Source organism: Emydura macquarii, unplaced genomic scaffold, assembly GCF_026122565.2.
Source record: "Emydura macquarii macquarii isolate MOO-44397 ecotype Brisbane River unplaced genomic scaffold, CSIRO-AGI_Emac_v2 contig_306, whole genome shotgun sequence".
NCBI classification, from domain to species: Eukaryota; Metazoa; Chordata; order Testudines; family Chelidae; genus Emydura; species Emydura macquarii.
Window position 1 is genome coordinate 4,528,602 of NW_027130443.1, and position 16,522 is coordinate 4,545,123.

Consider the following 16,522-nt stretch of genomic DNA (forward strand, 5'->3'; position numbering starts at 1 on the left):
CAAAGTCCCATTAAGATCCCAGTATGACTCTATTTTTAGAAACCTCATCAACAAGGCCTCTTAAAAAACACATTGGCATTCTGTTACAGAGAGTCCTTAAAGGGACCACAGCCACTCAGGCAACGCTTTCAAAAGCACCTACAAGGACTGAGGAGCCACTGACTTTCTGTGAGACTCAGGGCCAGGTTTTCAAAGAGATTTAGGCACCTCAATGAGCAGATAGGCACTTTTATCAACTTCCCCCAGCACCTAAGTGAGTTAGGTGCCTAACTCCCACTGAAAGTCAACATCAGTCGGGCACCTAACCTGCTTAGGGGCTTTTATAAATCCAACTAGGCTCGTATCAGCATCTTCGGGCACCTAAATCCCTTTGGAAATCTGGCCTATATGTCCCTAAATCACTTTTGAAAATGGGAGTTCAGCGCCTACGTCACATAGGAGCTTTTGGAGACGTGACCCTGAGCGACTCCCAGCGCCCCGCAAGAGGCAGGTCACTAACACTCGTCCCCCAGGCATGACTCCCGCGCATTTGTATTTTCCTGGGCCGTTTACACGGGTAAGGACGAGGAGCCGGATACAGCACACGGCGCCAGGCGCAGGTTGTCGCTGCAGTGGGAGTAAGCCCTACAGCTGCCAGGAAGGGTTGTAGGAATGCCTCCCAAGAACCACATGTGGCAATCACCCCGTGCTAAGGTCCCAGGGTGGGATTTATATACCTTTTAAATCCCACACAGCCTAGGTCCCCCTTAGCCCCGCAGGCCTCCTGCTAGTCCCCTGCACCAGATCCTCCAGAATTCAGACCACCCCAGCTCCTTTTGACGAGCCCCAGCTCAATGGCCCACGTTTCCCCAGCAAACGCCGCAGCGGGAGCGCCAAAACTCAGAGAAACTGACTCACAACTAGCAAGAAACAAAAGTGAAACTGACACCATCTTTGGCTGGAAGGGACGGAACTGAACCAGAGCGGCCTGCCCTGAGCAATAACAACCAGGCTTTTCAGATTCCCTGCGCCGCAGTCACCCGTCGGCAGATACGTCTGTTACACATGGGAGTCCCTCACGCCCCAATTCCCTTGTCGGTCTCACTATCAGGCAAAAGCCAGGACGTTCCCTCCTCTGTTGGCACCAGCAACTGTCTCCCACGGCGGGGCACCGTGAACACCCCTTTGCTGGCTGGCATAACACACATATTAAAAGAAGGCCCATGATAGGGCCTGGCTAATTCTCCTCTGATTTAAACTGGGGTTTCTCCCGGAAAGCCAGTGGCTGGACTTGGAGAGCTGTCTGTGACAACCCCCATCTTGGCACAGAACCGGCGGGACAAGCTGCCGAACTAGACGCAGCATAAGCTACAGAGCCAGGCTCAGGAGCCAGGTCTGCCGAGGGCGCGTCTGCACAGTGAGCAGCAGCGAGTCCCAGCGCCTGGGCCGACAGATGCCCCCTCCCCAGTCTTCAGGGCCCGAGACGCAACCTCTCCAACCTGGTACCAAGAGCAGAGGCCGTCCCAGGAGGATGACCCTGGTTCCAAGGTGGTTGGGTCAGATCCAGGCCTTCTCCCTAGACACCCAGTGTTAGTCTCTCTGTCTCCAGCTCTAACAACATGCGTGGACCTCGCTGGATCTGTTCTTTGGACAGCTGGAGAGCTGTCTTAGCCGCTGTTCATTTCCAACGCTGGCGACTATCTCTAGCAACGACCCACCCCAGAGCGACCTTCCTTTATTCGGCATGGCAGGCATTAGAGCGCCAGGCCTGCAAACAGATTAAACCATCTCGCACCCGGGGCACTTCTTCCTTTTACAAGCTGGCGCCACAAACCGGCTTCTACTTGAAAGGGTTCCCAGCTGCCCACGGGCATCTTTGAAAAGCCAGTCAAAAGGGGGCTCCACAAAGAGAGGGGCAAAGCCAGCTGCGGCCAGACGGTTACGCTGTGGATGCAAAGCAGCCAGGCAGGGTTGCAGGCCGCCACAGACAGCACGGACTGTCGGCAGCACAGTAGGACACCCTAAGAAATCAGTGGATGCCCCATTGTCACCGCGCTGCATACGGCAGGCACAGAACTCCGCTCCGCCTGCTCCAAAATGTGCAGCACGCTCCTCACCCGACCCCAGGCAAAGAAGGCTCTCCTCTAGGCATTCGGCGCCTAGGGGCTATGACCCATAGTTAAGCAGTGCTGATTCTCTCCAGTAGGGGGCAATGCTGCACACCCTGCACCAGCCACTTCTTTATTCATGAGTGAACCGGAGGGGTGAAAGCCTCCCCCCCTTGCCAAAATGCAGGAGGAAAGACTGAGCTAAGATGGAAACGGGGGGCAGGAGGGACCACGGGCCAAGCCAAATAATTGCTCAAATATCTAAGCACAAAGTGACACGAAGCTCTTTGTCTCTTATGGTTTGCACAGTCAGCCCAGAGCACAAGGCGGTTCTGCAATAAGAAGCCGGAAAAAGAAGAGAGAAGGCAAGGAGGAGAAAACACACTCCCAGTCTGGGAAGTGACTGATCCCAGAAAGGCAGAGCGGAGAGCAGGGAAATTCCCCTTGCTTTCCCTACAAATTCTTCCCCGTGTGCAATTAGAGAGAGGTGTTTAATAAGCTCTCTGCAGAGGGGAGCGGGAAGGTGGGGTGGGTCTGAGCCAGCGGGTGTGCCGAGACATGCCTGGTTCGGTGGCGCCATCCTCTTTGAGCCACTCGCATGCCTCGTGTGCGTCACACAGGGCCAGGCGCAGCTCTCCCGAGCTACCGGGATGTGACCTGGAAGGTGGGGATTTGCCATCTGGGGCAATGATATCAGCAAAGCCTCTCATCCCCGGGACTGTCAGAACGCCCCAGCCCCAGCCCCCGCGCCCGGCGCTGCCCCAGTGCTGTATTGCGACCCCTGGAAGGACAAACCGACCCACAGGGAGGCTGCCAAGGTCACCAGCCGGGACTGGGCCTCGCTACTCCTCAGAAGCAGGAGCCAATCACAGCAGTTCTGGCCCGATCACCCCTGCCTAGACCAACGCACGCCGGGGCAGCAGCAGAGCCTGAGGGGCGGCTGTGAGAATTCGGAGCGGGCGGCCCACAGCTTCCCAGCCCCCTCCGTTCATCACCATGCTTTCTCGCACACTCACATGGGCCTTCCTGTGCACGTCCCTTGCACTAACTTGCACGCACACTCCTGGCTAGCGGCTTATGCACAGGCCTTCCCACTCCCCTCTGCCCTCCCCCCAGGACACACAGCCTCAGGCGCCCAAGCACGCCTTCTCGCACACACAGCCCAAGTCTCGCACGCACGCACCCCCCTCCCTGCGCACACTCCCGCTGTCTCGCACATACACTCTCTGCAACAGCCGCTCTCGCCATCTCGCATGCACGGCCACTGCCATCAAAAACCCTTTACTCGGCACTTTTCAGAAGCACCATCTCATTTGTATGCGCCCCGTGGCGCTCGCTCGCCCAGGCGGACAGGTTAGTGAAGGAGATTTTCCAGCCATGCTCAGAGAGGTTCACATTGCTGTCCTCTCCACCAGCGCCCTTTCCTCACTCCCAGGGCTGGGAGGATCGGGGGTGAGGACGGCATGCAGGTCCCTACTCCAGCCAAGCAACTGCTGGTGACAAGCCCCATGTGTCCCCTGATTTATCTCCCCCAGAAGCAGCGGAGAGCTGAAGGTGCTGGAGTTTCCACCCAGTGCTTTGCAGTAAACCCCATGATTGGAAGTGAGGAAAAGTTGGCAAGCCACCAAAGTCACCCTCCCAGACCACAGTGGCATGGCTGCCGTGAGGTGGGGGGGGTAGCGGCAGTGAGGAGCACCCCCCAAAATCAGCCACAGACGCCACACCATGATAGCTGCAGCCTCTCAGCGGCCAGACGTGCCTGGCTTGGCTACGTTAAAGGGAACCGGACAGAAGCAGGGAGGGTCCCCAGCTGAGCTGACCGGGAAATGCTTTTTGGATCTCTGAAAAATTTAGACAAACAGAACAAGTTTCCCCAGAAATTTTTCATCAAGAGCTTCTGTCAAAACCTGGTTGTTTTTCTCCTTTCAGCAACTAAAAAGGGGAGAAAACTGACTCCAAACCAAGCATTTTTCCATTTTTGGGTGCCAAATTGTTTTGGTTTTCAGTTGTGTAATAAAAACCTGGTTTTTGTTTGGTTTTGTTTTGCACCATCCCCCCTGTTCTCACATTCAGCCCTCTCCCCGGGACATTGCCACTTGGACAAAAAAGCCACTTTTCCTCCAAAACCCCCGTTTGGAATGAAACATTTTGAGCAACGCTAGCCCCGAGTCAGGCACTTCACTCCTGGATCCAAATAAATTCAGCAGCGTCCAGGACTGAGGTTGAAAAAGTTTTGTAAGTGGCCCTGCCGGACACAGGCTGAGCCCATGTTGCCCTCTGGGCTGCACACAGCACTACGAATGCACTACCAATCTCACTGCATGGGCTCCTGGAAAGTCAGGGAAGCGACTGCTAACCCCACCCAAAGCACGGACCAGATGTCTTGGCCTTAGATGAACACTGGCAGGAGAAGGGGCCTTGGGAACAAGCATCTTCATGCACTTTTAGAGAAACAGCTAATCCCTAAATCAGTCCCTGGCACAGTATTGTCCGTGTCACCGATATGGACCCAATCTAGGCTGCACCTGGGGGGCAGGAATCTCCTCGAAATTCCTTACCAGGACTTTGGAACAACTAAACAAGATGCCGGCTTCTGGAAGAGCCACTTTTTGTGCTGTGCCCTATTGCAGCTGCACAGGACACGGGGAGTTTATGTGGGGCTAGGAGGATGCTAGGGTGAGGCAGACGTGCTGGATGAGGGGGTCTGCCTGGGCTTTCATTTCCAGGGGTCATGCACAGCCCCATCTCTGCATGTCGGTTGCACGCAGGCTCCGGCACAGATTGGCAGCCGGCAGAATCCTAGCCCCACTTTGTGTGTTTCAGGGCGTCCGAACCCATCAGACAAAACACCATCAGAGTCTGCCCCGGGGCCCAGGAGAGAAAACAAAACCAGCGGGACCCTCCCTGTGCAACCCCTCTTGGCAGAGGCCTGAGAAGAGAGATAAGCCGGACAGGGGGACTGGAAGTCAGCACCACAAGGGCTGAGGGTCACTTTCTGCCCTTCGCTCCCAAGGCAATGGTGGCTATCGGGACGCGGCAGGGGGCCGACGCTGATCTCAGCGGCACTGGCTTCAATCTGGAGTCTCCCTACTGACTCCCTAGGTGATCTATGCCAATGCCCGGATCAGCCAGGATCCAGCCTGCTGCCCCCTGGATACACCGGCCAGTCTTACACGGCTGGTATCGATCAACGCCAGCACCTGGAAAGGCTCGGGTCACAGGTGCCACCATCAGCCTGGTCTGGAGAGCCACTGAGCACCTACGGCTCCATGCAAGCCCCGAGTAGCGGCTGCGTTTCTGAGCGGATCCCCGCTGGCTGTTGAGAGCGTCTGACCTGGTGGCCCCTTCGTGATGGGCTGGTCGCTTCCGGCCTTAAGCTCTGGGATTCCATGATCTAGGAACCCGCCCAAGCCTGAGAGCATCTCTGGCCGAGAGAGAGATTCAGATGCTTAGAATTCAAAGCCACAGAGCGGGCTCAGATTGTCTCAAAGCAATAACTCCACAACCCCCCCGCACGCATTCGCTCCCTCCGTGTAACTAGCGCCCAAGACCCGCTGGCTGGGATTCTGCACAGACAAGCTGCAGCTCCCTTTTCCATCCCGGCTGGGAGCGTTGGGGCAGGTAACAGGGCCACCGTCACTCTCTGCTCGAGCCGGAGCCTGGGAGCTGGCAGCCTCAGCTGCGGGAGTTGTGCTGACGGCAGGAGATCTGAAAGTCCGGCCCAGCCTGCGTGCAAACAAAGCGAGAGCAGGATCTGCAGAGGGTTTCCTTGCTCACCCTGACGCACACGTGCAGCTGTGCTCGTTGGTAATTAGCGGCACTCCAGCTCGGCTTAAAACCCATCGTCACCCAGGAAGAGACACAGCAGGAAAGACGGAGAGACTGGGGGATGGGGGGCACCACGCTGGCCTTGGAAGTATTTCTTTTCCCCTTTCCGCCACCCAACTGACCCCTGCTGCTTTCGGCTCCCATCCCCCTGACTGACTGCAGGGAGGTTCGGAGCCGCGCTCTCCGCAGCCCAGACTGTACTGGAGCAGGGAGACGCTGCATCCCAGAGGGGTGCGCAGGGGGAATCAATAGGTGGATGCTGGGTGAGAGTGAGGGAGAGGGGCCGTGGGTATGTGTGGGAGGCTCGCGGAAGACAAGAGGAAATGCCACCAGACAACAGCCAGGGCAAAGCCTTGGCCTTCCCCTGAGGCAGCAGAGCCCCTAGTCCCATGCCCTGGCCAGGATCTGGAAAGCCCAGCTCCTGGCCGGTCAGCTCACAGAGGGGTCTGGGATGCTCCCCACCCCCACTGCCCCTCTGGAAGGGCGACGCAGCAAAAGCCAGGGCCACTGCAGTCTCCAGCTGCTCAGATTTGGTGTGGGAAAGGGGGAGAATCTGGTCCCACAACGAGCCATCCCGAATCCTGAACACCATGCTGGGAGTCCACCCCACAGCACAAGCAGGAGCACGGCAAATCTGGGGAAGTGGGAGGGAAACAATTGGGCAAATGAATCCGTTGGCTGTGAGTGAGACGGAAAGATTCCCGGCCCACGTGACGCGGGAGAGAGCGGAAAGCACCAGAATAAACTGAAGTGATTTACTCTGGCGCTATACGGAGAATAAGCTACCCACAACTCCAAGGGAGTCGGCTGTATCCTTGGTGACAACATAAACCCAGAAAGGAAAGTCCCAGTGGTTTGTTTGCCTTGCCGGATCTGCCAGCTGAAAAATTACAGACTTATAATATGCATGGGGTGGGCGTGTGCTTTTAAAAAATGCAAGGATCAAAAATAGAGGGCCTGACTCTGATGATCTCCTTATAATTAGAGAGGGAATCTGAACCACAAAGTTCAACCCTGGGTCAAAACTCGCCCAAAGTTTGGAGAGGGAGTTTTGTTTCGGCCTCTTGTTCCTACGGGGTGAAATTCACTGCGATGCAGCGTTCTGGCATAAGAACCGTGAGCTGCTCGAGTCCCAACTGAGCTCTCAAACCAGGGCTTGAGCACCGCATAGCCCTGGGCCTGATCCTGCACATGGATGATTTTCACCCCGCCCTGATCTATGCAGAAACAGCGCTGACAAATGTCACGCCCCAACTCGCTCAGATCGGCAGGGCCACTGGAGACAAACGTCACCAACGTTTCCCTGGGTTTGAATAAAATCACGTTGACTCAAGTCATTGTGGTCTAGTGGTCAGGGCATCAGACTGAGGAGCCAGGAGAAAAGGGCGCAATGAGGGGTTCTGCCATCGACCTGTTTGATGAACTTAGGCAAGTCTCTGTGCCTCAGTTTCCCTTTGTGTGCCTTGTCTGTTTAGGTTGTGAGCACTTACGGCAGGAACTTTCTCACTATGTGCGTGTAAAGGGCATCGCACAGCAGGCCCCTGACTATGGTTCAGGTCTCGACAGAGATAGAATACAAATAATAGTGGCATGGTACGCGCATCTTCAATTCCATTTTATGGCACCAGATTGTAAACATTCTGGCGCTTATTTATTGAACACAAACTAATCCCCAGCTGCCATGGCTTACAATGAAAGAAATCCATTGGGTTGTTCTAGTGGCATCACCACAGATCAGAATGGAGTTCAAGTCGCCAGGAACAGGAGAGGAGATGGATACTCTCAGTGGAGGAGCGTTAGGCTGGGATGTTTAAATAGCACATGGACCCAGCTCTCCGGTTCAAGGGCTAGCTAAAGAAAGCCTGAAAAGAGTGGCCATCTAAAAGGTCCCGCCCACACACCCTGGAATGTCAGCTCTGATCTTCCCCGGCATTGCTGGAGGTAGGACGGACACTCGCCTGGTTTTACATCAAACGGTCCCTCTTTTCGGCGGGTTTGTCCCCTGTCTGGTACTGGGACACAATCAGACGTGGCTCTGTCCGGTATCAGACGGGGGATGCTATTCTGAAGAGCGCAGGCTCCGGTCCCACCGGCAGGAGCTCGCACACACCACGCATGGTCACACTGGTGGGGGCGGGTCAGGCCAGTAGGGACGAGCCTCGCCGGCTCTCGGAAGTGCCGAGACCTGGGAACGGGTGGGCAGCCAGCTTAGCTGGAGGCCTTGTCAGGGCTGGCAGAGGGTAAATTTTGCACCCTCTCCACCCCAAGCGCCAGGTCAGGGGCGCTCAATCTTCAGCAAAGGCTTTGTCCACCGTTGGAGTCCACCAGGTGTGAACAAAAACAAACCAACCCCAAAGGCCACGTCTCGCTGCAGAGCGCCCAGAGCGAGCGGCACCTGGCTCTGAGCCCACGGCTCAGCCTTGCCTGGCCAAGCGACTGTGCCCTCCCCGGCACTGCGCTCCCCCCGTGTCACTAGGACGTATCCCGCGGGCCCCTCCCAGGGCTTTGTGCTGCGGGGAGCTGAGCCGCTCCGTGATTCCTTCCCAGTCAACTGTGGGAGAAACCCTCTGTCCTACTGGGCAAAGGGGGGAATTGGGTAAGGCGCTGGAGGACTGTCAGCACAGACTCACAGTCACACTGCGAAATGGGCCGAACTCTGACTCCCCCTCCCACCCCAGCTGTTTGTGGGCAGGAGGCGGGTAGTGACAACACCCGGTTCAGAGCCTGGGTTAACTCGGCAGTGAAGACATGCAAGTGTTCCCGCATCTGATTTAGGCCTGCTCTGCACACGGCGTGTGTCCCGGTAGAACTATGTCGCTTCAGGGGGTGAGTTTTTTACCAAACCTGTGACATCTGTACAAACCCGGTCTGGTCTATGGTGTACAGGTGCCGTGGCCCAGTACACCTCACTGCCCTTCCTGTACGGGAATAGCACTATTGGTATAAAGACTTTTATACCGGGATAACTGCACCCACGCCAGGTCATTTAACTCACACCAGTACCGTTAAAGCAGGGCACCTTCTGCGTGTAAGCTAAGGCCTCTGCCTCGCTCAACAACCCGACGTTCATTAGTACTCCAGGCACCGCAGAGGACTCCAGCCGAGACAGGACTAGAATTGCTCCTTTTAAAAAACAAGGAGAAAATGCAACCACTTTTTATCCAGCACAAAAGAAACGGCGCAGAGGACCGACTTCTTTTCTCCTCTGTGCCACCTCTCAGTTTCCAGCCCTTTTAAACCCACAGCTCAAGTACCCAGCTATAACCTCACAATATCTGAGTTTGCTGCGTGGGACCAATACTAATTTTAGAACTGACTGAACTGCGACAGCCTCTGGAAAGAGTAAAAGCGATCATCATCCTCATCACCAGGAAGTGATTTCACAGGGGCCATTTGAACTACAGCTCCCAGAATGCTCCTGTAACCAGCAGGCCCTAAAATAAAGCCACAGACCATGTTTATCCGTTCCCAGCACACTTAAAGAGACACTGTCAGGTAATTCAGGCCCAACTTTGAGATTTTGTGTATTAAAATCTCATATTAATAGAAATACTCTCTCGATTTTTTTGCCCCCCAACGGCCACTGGAAGCAGTTTTTTATTTGAATTTAATCTCCCCACCCCCTCTGTGCAGTTTAACAACCCAAACATTGCAGTGTGGTGCCAGCACAGGAAAATCGGAGGCTGACTAGAAAGGAGTCTGCTCTGTTTTCATTGCCAGGCTGAGTGAAATGCTGCAAATAAACCAACCGCAGAAAGGAGGAAAAGCAAATTAGATGCCTAGCATGAATTATTTACGGGTATTTTGGTAATACAGATGAGGGTTAATAATTTAATGTAAGGAGCTCGAGTGGGCTTTTAGTTATACCGGGTAATCCCATCCAAACTGACACAGTTTGTAAATCAGAATCGGATCTGGCCACTGTTTTTCAACTAACAGTGTCCAAAAGGGCTTAGTAAACAATTTGCGATGTATACAGCATATGCACAGAGGACCCCATCCTGCCCCGACTCTCCTGAAGTCAATAGCATTTCCCTCGGGTAGCTGAGAGAGGAAACCAGCCCTGATGTACACACACATCCATACACTGCAACATGCAGACAAGACACTGCCATCTCCATGTTCCTGATCCGACCCGGCCCCGCACCACTCGTCTCCCCAGCTCCGGATCTGAGCTCCCTGCATGCTCTATTGCCTGTTGTTCTGCTCACATCCGGGTTCATAAATTGCACTGAAAAGGGGATCTATTTTTACCAACCCAGGTTTTAAAATTAGAGGAGGCAGAAGGAGCGAAATCCTCTGCTAAGCCACTGCAGAGCACGAGGGCACTGCTGGGAGACCTGGCCGAGCCCCAGCCGGCTGCATCCTGCACGGCGCAGGCTGGGCCCAGACAGTGGGAGCGGGTGACATGGGCAAGAGAGAGAATCGTGAAGGTTACATGTAAAGAAGGGCCTCATTGTTCTTCCCAAACAATGCGCAGCAGATGGGAGAATCGAAAGTATGTTGCAACCTTCTCCCCCGCCCCCCCCCACACAACCCACGAGTTCCTAGCTAGTTACCCCTCATGTTTTGGCACATGATCTGAGATCACTGCTGGAATTCACGGGCCGACCGACTGCCTCATCTCCTCCCACCTCCCCTTGCGAAGAAGTCCCAGGGTTCCCCTTTTCGAGCACCCGAGGCCCAGCTCGGAGGGCCGTGGAGCCAAGCCAGCCAGCGCTCTCGGGCCTGGGCTCGGAGCCACAGCTCTGCCAAGTCACTTTCCTGCACAAGTCAATCGAGGTTCATTTGAAGGGAGCTGTTTGAGGCCCTCCCTCTTAAGAAGGGCTATTTTCTTCACTGACACGCACACCCAGGGGACTCCGTTCTCCTCCGCCTGATGCCGGGGAAAATCAGGTGTCCCTGGGCTGAAGGCATGACTGGGCCCAAAGGGAGTAAATCAGCAGAGCCCCACCAACATCAGTGGAGCTGAGGATCCGGCCCCCTTCACAGAAGCCCCCATATGGGCTAAGGGATGAGGACAAAAGAGCACAACTGCCAAGCACGTCCCCCGTCCCTCCCCCATGCAGACAGACACATGGAAGGTGGGAGGAGGAATGCAAGGGCCAGGTGCTCTGGAGCTGAGAGTTTATGAAGTGAAACCACAAGCCCGGGTGGTTCTGTATCGGAGAGCTGTAGAAAGGACACCCTGGAAAGACCTATTTTGCCTTTTCGCATGTCCACACGCACCCGTGTCCAATGCCGCACTGCTCCCCACACCCGGACACTGCGTTTCCTTTTGACCATTTATTTCCTCCCATGGCTCCGACCCCGAGGGGGACGCTAAGCAGCGCCCCCCTTCTTTGGGAGTTTTAAATACCCGTATGGGGTTCTCCTAATCAGTTAACACTCCAGGTTAGTTCCTTGGAGCTTCCCCATAAGCAGGGATGGGTCCACCCAGCACCCCGAATCCAGGCACCTCCCGACTTGCCCCTGAATGCAGATTCTGGCCCTGAACGTCACACTACTCCCAGCTCAGCCCGTGTGTGGACCCATAGCTGTTTGCACTGCTCTTCTCTGAAACCCTGCCAGCAGCTCAGGGACTGAGGGTCCCACAACGAACATGGGACCAAGACCTGCGATGAGCAGCCGGGAGATGGGACCAAACCAAAATCAGCAGAGGAGAAAAGCGCAGCTGATCTGAGACTCCCTGATTCCAGGGCTAAGCCCAGCAGAAACAGCCTGTCCAGGGCCGAGAACTGCAATAACAATGAGGCTAACGCCAGAGGCCCGATTCTCCTGCACTGTGTGTGGCCATTTACTCCGGCGTGGCACGTGTTTCACGCTCACCATGCATGGTAACTGACTGCACAAGGGCCAGGGAGAGGTGGGAGCTCACGCTGACGTGGGCTCCAGGCAGGAACCACTGGGGGGTTCCTCTGGTCTCTGCTATGCAGGAGTCAGACCAGATGATCACAGGTGGCCCCTCTGGCCTTCAACTGTATGAACCTTCCCCGGGGGCATTTTTCTTTTTGTGGGAGGAAAGACTCAGATTTGGTGCATCTGACAGATTTCAAAGGGAAAATATTTGCTCTTCAGAAGTAGCTATAGGAACTCAAGATAAAAATTATCCCCTGGCTGGGGCAGGCCTGCAGTTTCTGGAAACCAGGGGGTGGATGGACTCAACCAGACAAAATAAGTCACATGCTTTCTTGCTTCTGTAGGCCAAACTTATTGCACACACCAGGGGCTCCTGGCATTAATAATACTGAATTACAATCATAATAAATTGCTCATCTAAGGCATCTTTGAGGATGTCAAAGCACTTTGCAGTTATTAATTCAGCCTCGCAGTTTTCCCTCCCACTCCCCCCCCATGGAGGTAGGTGATTATCAGTGTCCCCATTTCACAGCTGGAGAAACCAAGGCACAGACAGGGAGGAGTGCTTTGCCCATGACTGTACCCCAGGAGCCAGTGGTGGAGCAGAGAGCGCTGGGCGCTAACCGCTAGCTCACACTGTTTCCCCTTCTTTCCCTGCAAGGGGACAGCAATACATTTGGGTCTCGGTGGAGGGAAGTCCCGAGGCAGGGAGAGACAGCTAGAGAGTATGTGATGGCGTCATCACACGTCTGGATCGGAACGAAGCAAAGCATTGCAGAGCCCTGGCCAGGACTGCATTAGGTGGAGGTGCCTTGCCAAAGCTATTTCGGTGCCGCTAGGTTGATCTCAGAGGCTTTAAACAGCAACACCAGCTTTGGACGAGCTCTGGCAGGGAAGGGATGATCCCGGAGCTGTTACTCATCCCCCCCTAGGACTCTGCTCACGCACGAGGGAGGGCAAAGGGAGCTGTCTACAGAGAGCTCTGCAACCCCACACCCGGAGCGGGTCCACATCCCCGGAGCGGGGGGGCCAGGTGGGGGTTTGTCCCGTTCCATCAGCTCCCTGAGCCCACGCGAGGCGCCCGGCTGGGCACGCGTGGAGCTTTGCTCGCAGCACGTCTCAGTTTCACGCCACGGCAGGAGAGCGGGCGACACGCGCAGTGGGCCCCCATCGCCGGGCTAGATTCAGAGCGGTGATCGACAGCGGAAGGCCCACCACCAGCACCCCGAGACATCTGGTCCCCAGCAAGTGCTAACCGAGGAGGGGTCGATGGAAGGAAAGAGCTAGGTTAAAGCTGTGAAGGTGCCAAAGTCAAGCACTCAGAACTGAGGAAACACCACAATTAATGTCACTCATGCAGCCTTAATTCTGCACCGTCTCGCACGTGTGTTTAACTACGTGGTTACATACTGCCTTCCCCCCACATGGCTCTGTAGCAGCGTCTGACTCGAGGCCCTTCCCAGCCCAGCCACAGGCCCGTTCCACTTGCGCGGAGGGAGAAAGCAGGGTAGCAGTAGCACACTGTTACCTTCCCTGTGGACCAGCCTCTAGAGAGGAACAGGACACATACTTTGCCAGAGGGCTGCTCAATCAAAGGCTGTTGAGTGTCTGGCTTCCTAGGTTCCCTTCCTGGTGCTGGTGGCAGAGTGTGGTCTAGTGGTTAGAGCAATGATTGCAGCCAGCGGAGTCAAGCGCACAGATTTGGCACCTTCCCTCCGAAAGGCAGCATGGCTGAGTAGATGAGACGCAGGTTTGACACCTCAAACCCCTGGTTCTATTTCCAGCCCTGTCAGACATAGGCTTGTACAAACTCAGTTTCCTTATTTGCAAAATGGGGGGAGAATGACAGCTGCCTGGCTCCTGGGGCAGGAACCTGAGGCCTGTCTCAGTCCAAAGGGTGGAAACGGCCCAGAAATACTAATGCCAGTAAAAGAGGCGAGACCGAAACCAGGGGCTTTTCTCGCCCTTTCTCCATGAGACACGGGCAGATGTAACCAGGCTGCAAGATGCACGACACCTGGCAAGTCTGGCATGGGGGACGAAGACAGGGGCGGTTCTGACGCCGAAGCATTGCCTGCTGGGTGGTCAGCTGAGCCTTGTGGATCCTCCGTTCCCTTGAATTATCTCTCTCCCCCAGGTGCAGATCTGTGGGCTCCTACCCAGACCCAATAGAGGGGGCAGCATGTGACCCTGCAGGAAGGGGAAGCAAGAACCAAATTATGGCCAACTTTGGACACATAAGAAAGTCCAGCCGCAGAGGGACTGGCAGGCAGACGGAAGGAGAGGCGAGTGGGGTGTTTACGGTACAATTTCTCCTGCTATTCTCCTGCCACATGGACGTCGCACTCCTTCTGGGGAGCAGCTGGGGAACTGAGGGGCTGGGACCCCAGAGCAGACCTTGTCTTTGGACCCTGCCATTTCTCCTCCCTTCTCCTTTCCGAGTAGCTCCCGGGCCTGGAGCAGACCCTAACGATCACCGTTAGGGAGGAGAGATTCGTTTAGCTACAGAGCGAATGCAAGCTGGAGCAAGTGGGCCCAGCAGCAGGGAAAGAGTCACTCACACTCAAAGGGAAGGTTGGCTGCTCAATAATTAAACAAATATCAAGAATCAATATGGACAGAGCAAGCGATCCAAACTCCCCTCCCCAACATGCGGCGGCCCCTACCGAGATGGGGTGGGATATGTAAAGTGAACGTTATAGCCACGCAAGAAAGTACACGTCGCGCACGCTCACAGAGCACACAACAGCAACACACAACACAAGGCGGGAATATTCTTTCCTGCCAAATAACACACACACACACACACAACACCGACAGTGAACAGACCCTAAAAGAACACCCCCATAAGACATATTGCAGCCTGTGTTTTATAAACTCACACACACAGTGAGAACATGCTATGATCTAAAGTAATACCTGTTGTCAACATCTCATAACCCAAAGTAACACGAATACACACACACAATAGTTCCAGTGACTCCCTAAAACAATATACGCACAGGGAATATTTTAGAACCTAAAGTCACACAATGCACAACACGTAGTGATCCTCCCCTCCCCCTTAAAACAACATGCACATAAAATACAACACCCAGAGACTATTTTATAACCTAAAGTAACACAACCACACGCAATGAAGGGGTTATCATATCAAGTAACACACACATAATGAATATTTTATAACCTAAAGTAACACAAACACAATATACACAAAGAGAATGTTATCCCTCAAAATATCACACACACCCAATGAACATTTGTGACCTACACAACACACACTACCCACAGTACAGATTATCCCCTAAAATAACGCACACACACAGTTCCTCCTGGAGTCCACACACACACGCTGACAAAAGAGAGTCCATGTGAATCCAACTTCTTACAAAGTTACAGCATTTGGAAGAAAAACTGCCCCATCACAGCAGAAAGACACTTCCCCGCAGGCAGAGACCTGGGGACATGTGCCCTCCTTTGCAGAGAAAAGTTTCACGTGTATTACTGAGAAAGAAAAAAAAAAAAGACTGAAGGCAATTCGTTACCTCCCGATTCTGCCCCCTCTAAATGCCCATGAAGGAGGCAGGAGTCCCTGAGGCTCGCAGGCTGCGAGCTGCCAGTCGGGCTTTTTAATGACACTTTCTGGCCATCCAAATGCACCCCCAGTTCACTCTTTCCCAAATGCAGCCCCCCCCAACCTCGCAGTCTCCCTGCATCCATCTCCCTCCCTCTGCAACACAAAAACCACACTCTGTGAGCAACACAACCCCAGTGAAAGTGAAGGGAAAAAATTACTAGACAGGAAAAAAAAAACACACCACCCTAATAAAAACAAGTTACAAGAACCGATCTTCATCTCTTCTGCAGAGACCAGATCTTCACACACACACACACACACACACACCAGAAATCCCGCCCTTTTTTGTAACTGCTAAACTATTTTGCACTAATGGTGGCAAAGAAATTACTCCACCGAAAACCCCCCGAGCTCAACAGAGGAAGCAAATATCTCGCTGTCTTTCTCCCAGGTCCTAATCAAAGACAGCCAGCAATGGAGAAGGGTCTTTCAGGGGAGCAGCCAACGGGGATTTGGGGCAGGGGGGGGAGAGAAATGAGGGGCTGTTACCTGAGTTAAGCACAGAGGAGACGAATACATCCCGAGTCGATCTGGGAAACTGACTAATTGCAGAAGAGAGAGACCCAAGGCGCAAAAGTTACTGAGTCATTTCGGAGGCTGTAGCAGTTTTCTCCCCCCCTCTTTCTCCTGGGTCTCTCCCTTTCCTGGCGATAGATCGCAGGCAGGGTGGGAGGGGTTGTTGGGGGGAGACCCCCCCCAAAAAAAAAGAGAGAGCGCGAAAGATCCAACTTTAACAGAAAAAAAAAATCAAGCCCTACTAAGATAAAAAACCAACCATCCTCGCAGAGAGGAGAGGTGGGGGCTATAGATCTCCGCCCCCCCTCCAGGATCCCCCGAAATAAAAGTGGAGGGGGGAAGAGGGGCAGTTACAGGGCAGTCCGCTCCAGCGGAGACCCGGGCACCAGAGGCAGAGGAAAGAAAGAATGAGAAAATGAAAAAAAAAAGGGAGCGAGGAATGAAGTGACGTTATGAAAAAGCCCATCCCAAAATATTACATCCCATTTAAAGATGCAGGATCCCCCTTTCGGCCGAGAGAGCGGAGCCGCGGCGGGGCGGGGGTGGGTTTGGCACCAAGTTGGGGTGAGGGGGACAGAGGAGGGAGATGTGGGGG

The 16,522-nt window shown here is 54.4% G+C and overlaps 1 protein-coding gene across 2 annotated transcripts in view; it reads right to left on the reverse strand.

Annotated features, from left to right (window-relative positions):
* NFIC (nuclear factor I C) overlaps positions 1 to 16,297 on the reverse strand; it is a 140,216-nt gene extending 123,919 nt beyond the window's left edge. For both annotated transcript variants that reach the window (XM_067557435.1, XM_067557439.1), the window contains exon 1: positions 15,901 to 16,297. In XM_067557435.1, the coding sequence (XP_067413536.1) occupies positions 15,901 to 15,930 (30 nt within the window). In that variant the 5' untranslated portion in view covers positions 15,931 to 16,297. The remainder of the gene's footprint in view (positions 1 to 15,900) is intronic.
* Between the last annotated feature and the right edge of the window lie 225 nt (positions 16,298 to 16,522).